The 16,544-nt window shown below is 41.2% G+C and overlaps 1 protein-coding gene and 1 pseudogene across 2 annotated transcripts; both read right to left on the bottom strand.

Annotated features, from left to right (window-relative positions):
* Nucleotides 1–408: 408 nt before the first annotated feature.
* LOC145058493 (alpha/beta-Hydrolases superfamily protein) lies at nt 409–2,931 on the bottom strand. Its single transcript, XM_079006390.1, has 8 exons — nt 2,622–2,931; nt 2,116–2,241; nt 1,952–2,050; nt 1,735–1,877; nt 1,544–1,652; nt 1,330–1,437; nt 978–1,118; nt 409–869 (listed from the first exon to the last, which is right to left on the bottom strand). Exons 1-8 carry the CDS (start codon nt 2,691–2,693, stop codon nt 477–479), a joined length of 1,191 nt encoding a protein of 396 aa, XP_078862516.1. The 5' UTR covers nt 2,694–2,931; the 3' UTR covers nt 409–476.
* Nucleotides 2,932–5,573: 2,642 nt separating this feature from the next.
* LOC145058748 (UDP-glucuronate 4-epimerase 5 pseudogene) lies at nt 5,574–7,734 on the bottom strand (annotated as a pseudogene). The gene is made up of 2 exons (XR_013686492.1): nt 6,064–7,734; nt 5,574–5,937 (listed from the first exon to the last, which is right to left on the bottom strand). The product of XR_013686492.1 is annotated as a UDP-glucuronate 4-epimerase 5 pseudogene (transcript).
* Nucleotides 7,735–16,544: the final 8,810 nt, after the last annotated feature.

A 16,544-nucleotide genomic window follows, 5' to 3' on the forward strand; every position in this document is an offset into this window, starting at 1 on the left:
TAGTCAACATTTTCCAGTTACAATAAGAAATGATATTTTTTTAATTAATAATAATGATTTAGTTATTTATAACATCATTCGCTTATCATGATTCTTTACCATACAATTTCATCACAAATTATGTATTGACCTTTTATACCCAATCCACCGAAAGTTTATTTTGGGGCCTATACTAAGAGATCGGATTCCAGTGAAAAAAACCGATCTAAACATGCTTTGCTAAATGACGAAAATGCCAAACATAATCTAAACATGTGTTAGTGTGTGTGCGTGTATGTGTTTAGATATCAAGAATGAACACCAGCCTACTTATTACCCTATAACATTCTGCAAGACAAGTCAAAACATTTAATTTATAACATAATGTTGGAACTTTGATTTTTAGGAACAAAATACACTCAACTTGAATTTAACAAAAAAAATGTTGTATAAAAAACTAGGACCAAACAATATTTTACAAACAAAAAAGTCGCCATTTACACAAACAAATGAATCTTAGAATAATCCTGATCACTCATGTACAATGTTAACAAACTAACAGGAATCCGACAATAAACAACCAAACACCCAACCATCAATTGCTTCAAGTAAGCTTCAAGTATGACCGGTGGTAGAGAGCCGCCACTCATGGCGGCAGTGGTGCCGCCAACCACCTGAATGTCTACATCACCGGAATCACTACTTTCCGGACCAATTACAGGCTGAGCAACGTCACCAGAAGGTCCATCAGGGCTCGGCCCCTCCTCTTCTCCATCGTCTTTTGGTCCACCAGAGCCACCACCACCATCACCGCCACCATTGCCGCCGCCCTTTGGGACTCCGGGAACCAGGTCTTCACGGGCTTCTACACCAACGCGTCTCAGGTGTAACTGTCACCATGTTGATTAAAACTTATAAAAGAATAAAAATTATGATGTAATTATATATATATAAAAAAAAAAAAGTTGTGGAAATATATATTTTTAAATTTTTTTTACATTAAGATGGAGATTAACTTCATCTGGGCGTGAAAGAAATGGAAAATCACCGCCACTTTTGATCAATGCTCTTCTTGCTTCCGGAAACCTTTCGCTTACTTCATCTTTAAGTTCCCGTGGAGTTGCCCCTTTATCATTCGTCTTTAAAAATAAAATTAAAACACACATCCCATTTAAATCATTAATAATATAAACACCTAAACGCAACAAACACCAACTTACTTACTTTTATTTATTTCAAAAATAAAATGTTTTTTTGGTAATTTGGCAATTTTTAATTTTATGCTATATTAAACAAATAAATGAAAGTAGGTTGCTGTTTGTAATATGATTATGAGTTATGGAAGCTTACATCCATAATAGTGATTAAAGAATTGGAAAGCAGAAGAGGTCCCACTGATGCAGCATCACTTGTTAAAGTCAATCTGGAAGCTAAATCCTCCCTTGTCAAGGTCTCAACCTGCAAGTTTTATATTTTTAACATATTTATTATGAGATAAATATAATTACTTTAAACTTTTATAAAATTACTAGGAAATAATTCAAATTTTAGATTTAAAACTCACCTGTGCAACAACAAAGTCCACAGAATCAGCAATAAATGGTTCATGTGGACCATTCGGGATTCCTGTTAGGACATACCGTTTCAACAGGAAAGATGGGGTCCAACTTACACTGTTACACAAGGGTAAAATAGTCATTTACTCACGGTTCATTCAGTACAAAAAGAGAAAGTGCTTTTTTTTATGATACGTACACAGGAGACCAAGGCATTGCAGCTGAGAAATATTTTGTATCCAAAAATGCATTTGAAAGGACCAAAGACTTTACTCTTCTTGGCCTATGTTGAGCAAAAAGTAGTGCTAAAAATCCACCAAGTGATGTTCCATAAAGATGTATCTGTTAAAAAATAAAAAAGATTCATTAGATAAATAAATAACAATAACATCAAAAAAGGAATCAGATAATCTTACATGGTGGACATCAATAACATCCAAAAACTTCTCAAATGCTTGAACCCATTCTTGATTGTTCCATACACGAGGAATATCAACAGAAATCACTCGATAACCCTGAAAAAGAAACAAACTTTGTTATGAAAAAGAATCCTTCAACTTGGTTTTAAAGTTGTTGTTACCTTCATGGAGAGTGCCATGATTTGTTTGTAGTAAACATCTGCTGTTCCAGCAGTTCCAGGAAGACATATCAATGGAGGCACTACTTTAGGGCCAAAGTCATAATATCTCCATTGCTTTGTACCAATCTGTAAAATTTATGTCCATATATGTTATTCTTACATCAATTTGGATGTAAAACCTAATATCAACATTTTCTCTGTTTATAGAACTTGCTATAAAGTTTAATGCTTGCAAGTAATATAACAATCGGAAGGTGCAAATTAGCCAATTTAATCTCAAAAGTTGAAGTATAGCTCCAGTCCAGTTTAATGTGAATTTTAATAATTTTAGGTTCATTGGGACTAAACATCGAACGATTGATGCTGAATCGAAACTTTAAATAGGGTTTTGACATAATGAAAGTAACAATCGATAACAACTAAACCAGTGACTTATCGAATTGGGTAAGTCAGTAGATGTATAATCAAGTGAAAGATCGACGGAATCTATGACTAGAAAAACTTACAGGGATCTTGTGGAGAGGAACTTGGGACTTGAAGTAGATGTAATCACCGGGCGCTGAAAACCCACCTTTCATTGCTGAAATTGACGATGATCGTGAAGAGGGTGACTAAATTTGGTGGCCATTAACAGAGAGATTCATGTTATTAATTGTTGATCGTAGGTGGGTTGGGGTTTTGGTCATCGTTTTTCTTGGCAGAATCTTTTTGTGTACATGATTGAGCACGGAAAAGCTGAACCACGTGATCGGGTACCCGAAGATTAATGTACAGACTATAGAGCAGGCTGACAGATAAGCAGAGCGTTAAACCTAATTGCATCACACCATTCTATTATATAATTTTCTTCATCCAAACTCAATTCCTCTTTTACGAATATACGTATTTCCTTTGTTTTTAGATACCTTGTTTTAGTTTCAATTTAGAGCTTATATTTTAGGGTTAATGACTTTTAAAAACATCCGACTTATATGTTCTTATCAATTTATCTCAACCAATTTATATAGTTTTATTTCAAATGGTTATTGACTTATAAAGTACTAGGTGTGACACCCAAATGTTATACAGGTTTGATAAAATACAAAATTAAATATACAAGTTTAAATAAAATTTTATTTAAATATGAAATTTTAGATTTGAAATTTGAATTTAAAAGGAATTAAATACTATATGAATACTAATATTATAATTTATTGGTTATTTTCAATTAAGTCAATTATTAATTGTGGTGTAAATATGATGAGTTAATTAAGAAAATAGAAAATAATGAAAAAAACAATTATTCAAAAATACCAAAAAATGACATGTGTCCAAGTTAATAAGAGAGTGACATGTGACAAAATTATTTTTATTTTTTAGGGAGGATTTAACGATATATTTAATTAATTTTTATTTTATTTTTTATTTTTAATTTGACTATTAATTTTTTATTCTTTTTATATTTAGTCACTTATGTTTTTATACAATATGAGTACTAAATTTTGATGATTATATATGAATAAAAAGGTTTAATGATCGTATGTATACGAAAATACAAGGTTTTACAATCATATGTCTATAAGGAAAAAGTAAAAACAAATAACTAAATATGTAAAGAAAAATATGCAACTAAATATGTACACGAGATAAAGTTTATTACCCTTATAAGTTATTAACTATATTTAAAGTTTTCAAGGATTTAAGTAACAAGTTAAAGGTTGCTATGATTTAGTATAAGTCAGGTGGTATGAAAATGCACAATTCGATAAGACGAACTAGATCTTGAAAATGATGAATGACATGCATCAACTAAGTAGCAGCCCTTTAAAGGGTCAAGAGGGAGAGTCGGTGACACCTCTAAGTAGCAAACTTATGTAGAAAGATAAAGGTATGAACTTTTTAAACTGGTTGGAACCGTTAGTGGTTTTCAGTCTGGTTCCCCAATTCATCATTTTTGATTTTCAGTTCTAGTTTCGGTACCGATCACCATTTTAGATAGCACGCTTTCTAGTAGAACCGAACTGGAGCCGATTAATGTTATTCGGTCTAGTTATCGGTTTCTCATTCACTCCTTAATCAGTTTTTGGTTCTTTCGATACCAGACTAATTTACATCCCTAGAAAGATATAGGTCGACTTATCACTGCAAAGAGCTAGTTTAGAGAGAATGCTTAAGCTAACCTCGATTTGTTTGGGCAGACTCGACATGGGGATAATGCTTCTCAAATCAAGCTTATTTGTCAGCTTAGGGCTAACTTATGTCAATTTGTTAGCTTTTAAGTTTGGAATTGGCTTGTCAGAGGGTGTTTGGATAAATTAACTTATAGCTTATTAGCTTATAACGGTGTGAGAAAGCAGCTTTCGTAAAAGTGTTTGGATTAGAAATAAGCTATAAGCTTTAAGAGGGGGGTAGCTTTTCAAAAGTAGCTTATTTAGCTTCTTCTCACCACAATAAGCCAATTTTTAATGTTTCTTATCCAAACACTTAAACTTAGCTTATAACGGTGGAGATAAGCAATAAGATATAAACTCTATCTTTTTTCCCTATCCAAACACCATTGTTCAATATGAAATTGACTTGTCATCTGCAGCTAACTTGTTGGCTTGACCTCATAAAATAAACTTTGAAAAATTGCCATTTATTTCATCACTATCCAATTTTCGGACATTATCATTACGTTTTGAAACTCTACAAATTCTAAACAATCTAAACTTGGTATTTTGTTTTTTTTTTATGAGATTTTAAACATCTACTATAAGATTATTCTAAAATATTATTTGTAAAACCGAAACATAAAAAGAAAATAAACTTCAAGAAAAGATCTACTATAAGATTATTCTAAAATATTATTTGTAAAACCGAAACATAAAAAGAAAATAAACTTCAAGAAAATGAATACACGCTCCTCCAATTGTCCAAGTAATTTTGATCAATAACAAACTCATGAATACCCTAGTTCCTAACATTTATACATTTATAGATTGATAAAATGTCTCCAAACATATTAAAACAGGGATATACAAGGAAAATTAAAACAGAAGGCATTTGGTATTTCTAGTATGTGAGAGATGAAACTGAAAGAAGAATGAAAGTAGAGGGACCAAAAGTATAAATAAAGGGGAAATTGACAAATTGGGTTGGATTTTGGCTATTACTTCCAAAGTCGACCTGCCTTGGACGAAGGTGGTAGACAGGATGGTAGCCGGCTCAGGCCTCGACCTTGGGCCTATAAACGTATTATTATTTGAATATTTTAAAATACTTATGTTAAGTTTTATAAACGTATTATTATTTAAATGTGTTGATTTTAAAGTTTTGAAAGTTAAAGTAATTTATATTTTACACGAGACTAATTTATTTAAGCTAAAAATGTGTCTTTTTTACTTATCTTAGAGGTTGTTTGATAATCTCAACACAAAACCACCAAGAAGTGACATAAAAATCACCTCTGACCTCTGAATGAATCAAAAGCCAACCACTGAACAGTAAAACAATCTTACCATCTTATAACTGTTAAAAGGTGGAAATCATTCGCTTCAACATCAATGAGATTCACCAAACAATTTACCTAAAGAAAATCCATCCAAAACCACAATGGAATGAATGGATTGGAATCCCAACAACTTTCATAAATAAAAAAACAAAGAACAAGACTCGCATGGCTCCTCTTTCTAGTTTCTATGATGATTACAGCAATCACAAGACACATTATTTTATACATTTAAAGTATAGTATTCAACTATTATTCGTATATCTAAATAACTTCTCATTATCGTATAATCATCAATCTAAAACTAATACATCAATCCATAGTCTTCCACTGCCAAGTTATTTCGAGGGAAACTAGAAAGATGCAAAAGAACACAGTCATGTTAATGTTTAATCTCGAACCTACAAACCATTTACTAGTTTTAAAAAGTAGCATTGATCATAAAGATTATTACTGAAAAAAGGTTTATATATATAAACCTGGTTTTCTTCACTTCACCAAGAACTCTTCTTCTTAGCATCATAATAATCAAGATACCATTTAACAAATTTCTTCAATCCCATCTCCAAATCCATGGTGCGTTTATACCCAAGCTCCATACGTGCCAAACTTATATTGGCATGCGTTATTGGCACATCCCCATTTCTAGGCATCAACACCACCTTCTTCTTAGCTTTCACCTTCAACAACTTCTCCAAAATGCTTACTAACTTATGAACTGAAACAGGGGAAGTATTCCCCAAATTAATGATCCTAAATTGAGCTTCACCTTTCTTCTTCCCTCCATTTCCAGTGCTCTTTTTTGCTGTATCTATTGCTGATAAACAACCCTTTACAATGTCATCAATGTAGGTGAAATCCCTAGCGATAGTTCCATGATTAGGCCCTTCAAAGATAGAAATCTGCTTTCGATTCAAGATATCTTTGGTGAAAAAGAAATATGACATGTCAGGTCTGCCCCAAGGTCCATAAACAGTGAAAAATCGCAAACCAGTAATTGATAGACCGTAGATATGATTGTAAGCATGAGCGATTTCCTCACCGGCTTTCTTTGTGGCGGCGTAAAGGCTCGCCGGTTGATCGGTTCGGTCTTTTTCCGAGAAGGGTACTTTTGAATTGAGGCCGTAAACCGAACTGGAAGATGCCCAGACAATTGCCGGTTGCGCGATCGACGATTTCACAACTTCTAGGAGGTTAACGAAGCCATCTATGTTGGATCTGATGTATGAATTGGGATTTACCATTGCGTACCTGACGCCGGCCTGTGCAGCGAGGTGGAGGACGTGAGTGAAGTGCACTAAATCGAAGAGTTTCCGGAGCAAAACTCCGTCGTTGATGTCACCTTCAACGACGAACACACCGGCGCGGTCCAGGAGTTTCGATTTCCGTGATTTTTTTAGTGTGATGTCGTAGTAATGATTGAAGTTATCGAGTCCAACCACACCGTCTCCACGCCGTTTAAGAGCCACCGAAGCATGAGCGCCGATGAAACCGGCGACGCCTGTAACAAGGACTGTATGACCAGTGCCGGAACGGGGTTTAGCAGATAGCTTGATTCGGCTCTCCCATTCTGATCCTCCGTAGGATGTGGTTGTACGGAGGCCACGGCGAGGGGCGGGGGTAGCAGGAGGGGATAAGAAGAAGAAAAAAACGATTAATGAGAGAAAAATGGTCGACCAAATTGTAAGTTTGGGGAGAGAAGTTTGGTAACGGAGACGATGGTGGATGTAGTAAAGAGATGATTTGTCCGGTTTGAATTTTCCGGCCGACGGGATGTTATCGACGTGAGAGAGAATGGGCTTCAGTTGGGTCATTTTTTCACGATTTTTTGTAGAAAAAACCAAACACAGAAATTGAATGTCAAAATAGTTGTAGGGTTTTACACAGAATCTGGAGAATTGATTAAAATTAGGGTTCTTGTACGCGGGAAGCGATGTGATCTGTTCCTTTGCTCACAGAGGGCGAATGTTGCATGTTGAGGAAGAGAATTAAAATGGAAGGGCTTTATTTCATAACATATGTATCAACACCCTTCCCAGCAAAAATCTAAACTAAATGAATTAAATGAAAAATAGTTTATTTTTTTATTTTTTTTTTACAAAATTACATGATTGAAAGACTTTTTTTTATCTTTGTTATTTTGTTTTAATTTTGACAATAATGTACATTTTATTAAATTAAAAATGGCCCCACCTCCAACATCAACACCGTCATCACCATCCTTCCACACAACCGTCACCGCCATCACCACCACAATCATCCCCTATTAGAATGAGTGTTAATGATTCAAACTCAAAACACACGACACACATTCAAACCCGTAACAAAAATCAAATCCAGAAAACACATAAAACCAAATATGAAAACTTCGAAATCCCTTTGAAAATGCTCCAAATCTATAAAAACCTAGAAACCACTTCAAAACCAACTCAAAAAACTCGAGATGTCTGAAACCAACAAACCCTTCATCTAAAAAAATCTAGAAAAAACCCTTCTAAACCGATACATACACCTGGTTTGTTCATAGTTTTTGTTCTTCAAGACACACATATCTAATTGGTCTAAAAATCGAACGAAAACGCTTACCATGTGTTTGATTATGGGATATATGTGGTGGTAGTGCTTCTGTGAAAACCCTAAATTGAACAAAAACCCTTGAGATGTGGAGATGACGCTCCTGATTGAGATATGTTACGAGGGAGGAGGTTGTGGAGGGGTGACGTTGTGTAGGTAGCGTTATGGATGGGGTAAATGAGAAGGGAAGAGTGATGGTAGCGCAACAACGATGGCTAGAATAAGCTCGATGGTGGTGGTTGACACCATATGTGGCTCTTGAGAGAAAAGGAAAGTAAGTTGGTGGGTAGAGAGTTAAGGTTGGGTTTCTTGATTTCTAAAAGATCAACAAAAAGGGTGATTGAAAGCAGATTAAAGAAGATCGATAAACTTTTGGAAGCTAGGCTCGGTTCATAGAGTTATAAATGGAAAGGAAAAAAGCTTTTGATAAGGTGTATGTAATGGACAAGATTAAATGTAGTGATTTGGCTTAAAAATGTAAAATTAAATGGCACATGGAAGGAGATGAACATATAAAGTTTTTTCATTGAATTTTGAAGAATAAGAGGCGACACAAGACTATAAAAGGAATACATATTGATGATGAATGGATGAGGCAACCAAATAGGGTTAAGTTTGATTTTTTTCAATATTACAAAAGGAAGTTTGAAAACTTTAGTGGGGTTTGGTTGACTACTTGAAGTTAGCGGTTTCAAAGCGTGGATCCGAATCAATCTTAGGTATTAGATGTTCTCCCATCGATTGAGGAGCTGAGGGATGCGGTATGGGCTTGTGGTGGTGGCAATGCGCCAGGACTGAATGGTTTTACTTTTGTTTTTGTCAAAAGGTATTGGGATTTGATTTGTCGCAATATATATATATATATATATATATATATATATATATATATATATATATACCTTTGTGGTGGAGTTTTTTCAATCTATCTTTATTCCATCGGGATGTAATTCTTCATTTATTAATTTAGTTCATAAGGTGTTAAACCCAAACCCTTTTGTTATTAAAAATTATAGACCAATTACGCTTAGGCATCCAATGTAAGATTATCACAGAACTTTTAGCTCTTCGGTTAGCAAAGGTTATTGATATAGCGGTGAGTTGAGAGCAGTCTTCTTTCATTAAAGGTAGATAATTTTAGACGGGTCGGTAATTGTAAATGAAGTGGTAGACTGGTGCAAGGTGAAGAAGAAAAATCTTATGATTTTCAAAGTGGATTACAAGAAAGCTTACGATTCATTTTCATGGGATTTTCTTTTTTCTATAATGTCTGTAACACCAGATTCCTGGTACGATTTTATTTAAGTATTTTTCTTAATTTTGCCATGAACTCGGCGAGTCTGCGTCCCGACTCGCCGAGTATCAGCGAGGCGGACACGGGGTTTAAACGGGGAACTCGGCGAGTCGATGCATGGACTCGGCGAGTCCACCCGTCTGGATGAAACTTTATTTTAAGACATTGCACCCTATTTTACCCACTCAAAAACACCCATTTCGTCCCATTTACTCCCAGAGAGCAGTAGAGAACGACCCTAGCCCCTTTTTGTGTTCTTGAGTGATTTTGATCTTCCAAAGAAGGTTTTGGAGTTTAGAAGAAGAGGGAGGAAGTGGAGTCTTCCAGAAGTGAAAGTAGACCCGAAATCTACTCTGTGGCCTAGGAACTGAGACCCATGAGTTGGATCCGTTGCATGTCTCAGGGTTGGCCAGAATGGGTGAAGAGTCGAAGGGGACTCGGCGAGTTCCATGAAGATGGCCTTGAACTCGACGAGTTGTTCTTCAAACTCGGCGAGTCCCTTGAATATAGCCTTGAACTCGACGAGTTGTTCTTCCAACTCGGCGAGTCGTATAAACTTTCCCCGATTTCAGTAGGGTTTAAGTGCAGAAGGTCCAACCCTTCGTAACCGCACGCATAATTAGCAATTTAACGTGTAGCTATAGTCCCAGAATCTCCAAACCTCCAAGGTTGATGTTCTAAGGGAAGATTGGAGCGACTTGTGAGATCTGTTCGTCGGACTCGGCGAGTCTCCCGTGGACTCCGCGAGTCCAGTCGCGAGTTTGTTAGTTGTCCCCGTTTAGCGAGTCAGGCTGACTCAGTGAATGGGAACAGGGACCTGATGAGTCAGAGTCGGACTAGACGTAGAAGGACTCGGCGAGTCCAGTCAATCAGAGAGTTGACTTTGACCAGTCATTTGACCTAAGGGGTATTTATGAGTACCTAATCCATGTTTATGGATTTATAGCCGGAGGGATTACCGGTGCGGCAGCCAGGCGTAGGTTGAGCAAGTTTTCAGCAGCTACTCTCGAGGTGAGTTTTCCTTCCAGTAGGGACGGGTCTAAGGCACCAAGGCCGGCCTGTATAGACGATATGCTAGTATCAGAGTGTGGGCAGAGCCCGCATCTCATAGTCGAGTTTGATTGTGATACCTGCTAGTATGATAGAATTGTTTATACTTGTTGTCTGTGTGATACTTGTATGATTATGGTTCAGTAAGGGGGTGTGGGCGAGGCCCGTATCTCTCAGATAGCGGAGTGTGGGCGAGGCCCGTATCTCTCAGATAACGGAGTGTGGGCGAGGCCCGTATCTCCCAGATAACGGAGTGTGGCGAGGCCCGTTTCCCCATGGGTGTGGGCGAGGCCCGTATCCCCTAGCTGTTCATTATATGATTGTATGGTATGTGGCATTATGGGGGAAACTCACTAAGCTTTGTGCTTACAATTTACAGTTTTGTTTTCAGGTACCTCTTCATCGAAGGGGAAGGAGCTGGCGCGGTAGCGGCACATCATACACGTACTCTGTTTTTCCGCATCATGATCTATTCTGGGATTTTGTACTCTAACATTATGGTTGTTTTTGTGTGTTGGATTTCAGACACGAAATATGTTTATGAAATGTTATGATCAGGCGATGTTTATTTACTAATGTTTTTCAAAAGCACTGATTTAAAAATGAAAAATTTTGGCATGTATTTTTGGGACGTTACAAGTTGGTATCAGAGCCCTGGTTTGAGGGATTCGGACACACCTTCGGGGGTGTCTGAACTCAAATAGAGGGATTAAAAGATTTTAAAGAAGAAAATATTTTCTAAAAAGCTAAGTAAAGAGTTTTAAGAAGGAACGAAGTGTGTGATGTGCGCGACTGGCCGAGCTCAAGTAAGTATTCCCCAAAGTACCCATACAAGCTTATGTTATGTTTATCAGTTTCAGTAGAATAGCATGCTAGAATAGGACTAAGGATCTAGGAGTGATGCTTTATGTGCCTACTTTATGTGCTTCAGTGTATGAGAAACTGCATGCTAGAATTGAGTGGACAACAGTAGGATACCCTGTTTAGGTTATGCCTGATAGTATGAGTTTAGCATTGTATGCTAGTTCAGCTTTTCTCTATGAGGATAGATTTGCTTGAGATTGTTCCCTTTTGTCTGAATGCTACTTGCTTTGTGCTTCGTGGGGCTCTGAGTGATGGGAGTTAGACATTAGGTGAATACGTCACGTCACATGTGATCAGGGTTGAATAATCTTAGAGTGCTGGATTTGGCCCTATTGTGCAGCTCTTGTCTGAGTCTAACCGTTGTAGAGCCGAGTCTGTTACTCGAAGGATTATCTGAGCCTCACCACATGTGATGGTATTCAGGTAATGACTGATTGGCATTACAAGGAGGCCTTCAGCAGCTGAGGACCGGGTAGGGTGGAGTTAGAGATTTTCCTGGGGCAAGCCTAGGATGAGTATAGCAGTGATCAGCGGTAGTGAAAGGGACATGGTGGAGTCAATGCAGTCCTTGGAGAAGGTACGGATAGATGTGGAAGGTAGTATGGGCCCATACTACTAAAAGCAGAGGATCCGTACCCGAACCGAGGAAGGCCAATATAAGACCAGGGAACTTGTAGTAGGTGTGATCCCTCCAGAGATATCAGTATCGCTAACAGTTATTATTTATGTATTTCAGAATGGTGGTACTACGCTTGAGGCCAGCAGTTGGCAGCACAGGAGAGGGATCGGGTTTGGGATTAGGTTCCGAGCTAGTAGATGAGGGGCTACGCGAGTTCATCACGTCAGAGATCACCAGAGGCATCCTTGAGTCGACCCCCATTATCTTCGGGTCGATCAAGGAAGGGATATTGGAGCTGATGGTGGATCGCCTCCGGGCATTTAGGAGCGACATGGCATCTGGCCATTCGGGATCTTGCACACTGTGCTTTAAGGACTTTAGGGGCAGTGGTGCGCCAGATTTTTATGGGGTGAAGGACCCCATAGCTTCCAGGCGATGGATTGCAGACATTGAGTCTACACAGTTGACTAGCTTCTGCCCCGAGGGGTCGAAGGTGAGGTATGCAGCAGGATGTTTGAGAGATCGAGCTAGGGATTGGTGGGAGTCCGTTGGTGACTCGTTTATGAGCCTCAGCTGTTGAGGCTATGACCTGGTCGGACTTCGTGACCAGGTTCAGGGCAGAGTTGCGCCGGCTATCGAGCTTCAGCAGCTGGGCAGGGAGTTCTTAGACATGAGAAAGACGACGGAGACTGTGGCGGAGATCACCGCCAAGTTCCGGGAGAGGGCATTTTTGGTGCCCCAGTATATGGGTGATGAGGACATGAGGAGGACCCGCTATCATGACATGCTCCGAGCTAATATTCGGGAGAATGTCAGTTTTTCAGCTTGCCCCACCCTGGACTCTATGATTGCCAGGGCAAGGGAGAGGCAGATAGACCCGGAGCACATCCGGAAGAGGAAGGCATAGGAGGGACAGGCAGGAGGGGCTTCGGGAAAGAAGCCCAGGGGATTAGATGGTAGGCCGAAAGGCCAAAGAGGACCAGGCCGCTGCGGGAAATGCGGCAGGTCACACGAGGGAGCATGTAGATTGGGATCGTCGGGTTGCTACAAGTGCGGCAAGACGGGACACTTTAGCAGGGATTGTACCGCCTTTGCACCTGTGATTCAGACATCGGAGATACTGTGTTTCCACTGCAACCAGAGGGCCACAAGAAGGCCAATTGCCCCTAGTTGACAACATCAAAGCCGGTTAAGGCGCCGACTCTAGCTACCCTGAGGATTATAGATGGCCGGCAGGGCAAGGCAGAGGCTCCAGTGGTGAGGAGCCGGGCGTTTCAGCTGACGAAAGAGGAGGCACGCGCCGCACCCGATGTGGTGACGGTGACGGGTACGATTCTTTCCCTCTATCTTATTTTTATGATGTTATAATATTGATATGTGCTCTGTATATATGCATTATGATCGTTCCATGTGAACGGTATTCCTGTTCAGGTGTTGTTTGACTCGGGTGCCACACGGTCATTTGTTTCCCTTGCGCTTAGCAAGAGGTTTACTGAGTTTTCGGGCATGTTGGATTGTCCTTTAGAGGTGGAGGTCGCCGATGACCGATCAGTGCGAGCATCAACAGTGTTCAGAGATTGTGTTCTAAGGTTGTTTGAGGAGCGTTACTTGGTGGATTTGGTTCCCATTCCATTGCGTGGGAACAAAGTGATTATAGGCATGGATTGGTTGAGCCCTAATGGGGCGGTGATAGATTACGCACATCAGCTGGTGCGGATCAGGACCCCGAGTGGGGGAGAGTTGGTGATCCACGGCGAGAGGCCACAACGTAGACTCACAGTATGTTCGGCAGCAAGGGCTAGGCGCTACCTTCAGCAGGGTTGCGCGGGTTATGTCGCGTACGTTATGGATACCCGGGAGGCGGGTAAGGCGACGGTGAGCGAGGTTCCAGTGGTGCGAGACTACGTTGATGTGTTCCCGAAGGAGCTCCCTGGAATACCTCCAGAGCGTCAAGTAGAGTTCAAGATTGACCTAGTTCCTGGTGCGGCTCCGATAGCCAAGGCACCCTATCTGTTGGCTCCTCCCGAGATGCAGGAGTTGTCTACGCAACTGCAGGAGCTGCTAGACAAGGGATTTATTCAACCGAGCAGTTCACCCTGGGGAGCCCCGATCCTATTTGTGAAAAAGAAGGACGGGTCGCATCGGATGTGTATAGATTACCGGGAGCTGAATAAGGTAACAGTGAAGAACCGTTACCCACTCCCGAGGATTGGCAACCTCTTTGATCAGTTGCAGGGAGCATCTTGGTTCTCCAAGATCGATTTGCGTTCAGGTTATCATCAGATGAGGGTCAGAGAGGAGGATGTGTTTCGGACGTGTTATGGCCATTATGAGTTCGTGGTGATGCCGTTCGGGCTCACCAATGCTCCTGCCGCGTTCATGGACCTCATGAACCACGTGTGCCGACCGATGTTGGACCGGTCTGTGATAGTTTTCATTGATGACATCTTGGTTTATTCCAAGATGCAAGAGGAGCATGAGGAGCACCTGAGGGAGGTTCTGGAGACCCTGAGGAAGTAGGGCTTGTACACCAAGTTCTCCAAATGTGAGTTTTGGTTGCACGAGGTGCAGTTTCTTGGGCACCTCATCAACCAGAACGGGATTTCAGTAGACCCGGCCAAGGTGGAGGCCGTGATGAGATGGGAGGTTCCGAAGTCTCCATCCGAGATTCGGAGTTTCCTAGGATTAGCAGGCTACTATCGGAAATTCATCTAGGATTTCTCCAAGATCGTCGTACCCCTGACACGGTTGACTAAGAAAGCCATGGTCTTTCGGTGGGGGCCTGAGCAGCAGGCGGCGTTTGAGACATTGAGATAGAGATTATGCGAAGCACCAGTCTTAGCCCTGCCAGATGGCGTAGATGATTTCGTTGTTTATTGTGACGCGTCTATTTCGGGTTTGGGCGCGGTATTGATGCAGAGGGGACATGTCATTGCTTACGTGTCGAGGCAGCTGAAGCCTCACGAGGCGAACTACACGACGCATGATTTGGAGCTGGGGGCGGTGGTCTTCTCCCTCAAGATTTGGCGGCATTACCTCTATGGGGTTCGATGTACCATTTACACGGACCACAAGAGTTTGAGTTACCTCATGGATCAGCCGAATCTGAACATGAGGCAGCGTCGGTGGTTGGACGTGGTGAAGGATTATGATTGCGAGATCCTTTATCACCCGGGGAAGGCCAACGTGGTGGCCGATGCGCTTAGCCGTAAGGCGGCACCGATCAGGGATGTGTGTATGAGGATGACGGTGGTGACTCCACTGTTAGAGCAGATTCGAGAAGCTCAGCAGGAGGCTATGAAAGAGGAGCATCGGAAGAGTGAGCGGATAGTGGGTCAAGTCACCTCCTTCGATTATGATAGCCGAGGGTTATTGACACTACACCGTAGGGTGTGGGTGCCGTATCACAGAGGCGTGCACCAGATCTTGATGGAGGAGGCACACAAATCCCGATTCTCTATTCATCTAGGGGCGACGAAGATGTATCGGGATCTTCGTCTAGACTATTGGTGGCCCTGCATGAAGCGGGATGTGGCGTGGTACGTCGAGCGGTATTTGACCTGTAGGAAGGTCAAGGCCGAGCATCAGAGATCGCACGGCAAGATGCAGTCGTTGGATATCCCATTGTGAAAATGGGAAGATATTACGATGGATTTTATCACCAAGCTTCCCAGGACCGTACGGGGAGTGGATTTAATCTAGGTCATCGTCGATCGATTAACCAAGAGCGCCCACTTTATTCCGATTCAGGAGAGCATCTCAGCCGAGAAATTGGCCGATATTTACATCAGAGAGGTAGTGGCTCGGCACAGAGTACCAGTTTCAGTAATTTCGGATAGGGATGTGCGGTTCACTTCCGGGTTCTAGAAGAAGTTTCATGACGAGCTGGGTACTCGTCTGCATTTTAGTGCCGCCTTTCACCCACAGACGGACGGCCAGAGCGAGCGGACCATCCAGACTCTGGAGGACATGCTGCAGGCGTGTGTTTTAGACTTCGGAGGTAGCTGGGATACCTACCTTCCGTTGGCAGAATTCTCGTATAATAATAGCTATCATGCGAGTATCGACCGTCCTCCCTTCGAGATGTTGTATAGGAAGAAGTGCAGGACCCCGATATGATGGGGCGAGGTTGGCCAGAGAGTCATGGGGAGCACCGAAGTAGTGCTCAAGACAACAGAGAAGATTCAGCAGGTCCGGAGCAGGCTTCAGACTGCTCAGAGTCGGCAGAAGAGTTATGCCGATAGGCGCCGATCAGACCTGGAGTTCCAGGTCGGGGATATGGTTCTCCTGAAAGTGACGTCGTGGAAGGGCGTTATTTGATTCAGGAGACGGGGCAAGTTGGGTCGTAGGTATATTAGACCATTTAGGATTGCGGCTCGAGTAGGCAAGGTGGCATACCGGCTGGATATGCCAGCCGAACTCAGTCAGATCCACAACACTTTCCACGTCTCCCAGCTGCGGAAGTGCCTGGTGGACGACTCAGCAGTGGTGCCTTTGGAGGACATCCAGGTTGATGACAGCCTGAATTTAATCGAGCGGCCTGTGTCCATCCTAGACCGGAA

The sequence above is a fragment of the Lactuca serriola genome, chromosome 6, assembly GCF_051521515.1.
Source record: "Lactuca serriola cultivar US96UC23 chromosome 6, Lser_US96UC23_V15, whole genome shotgun sequence".
NCBI classification, from domain to species: Eukaryota; Viridiplantae; Streptophyta; class Magnoliopsida; order Asterales; family Asteraceae; genus Lactuca; species Lactuca serriola.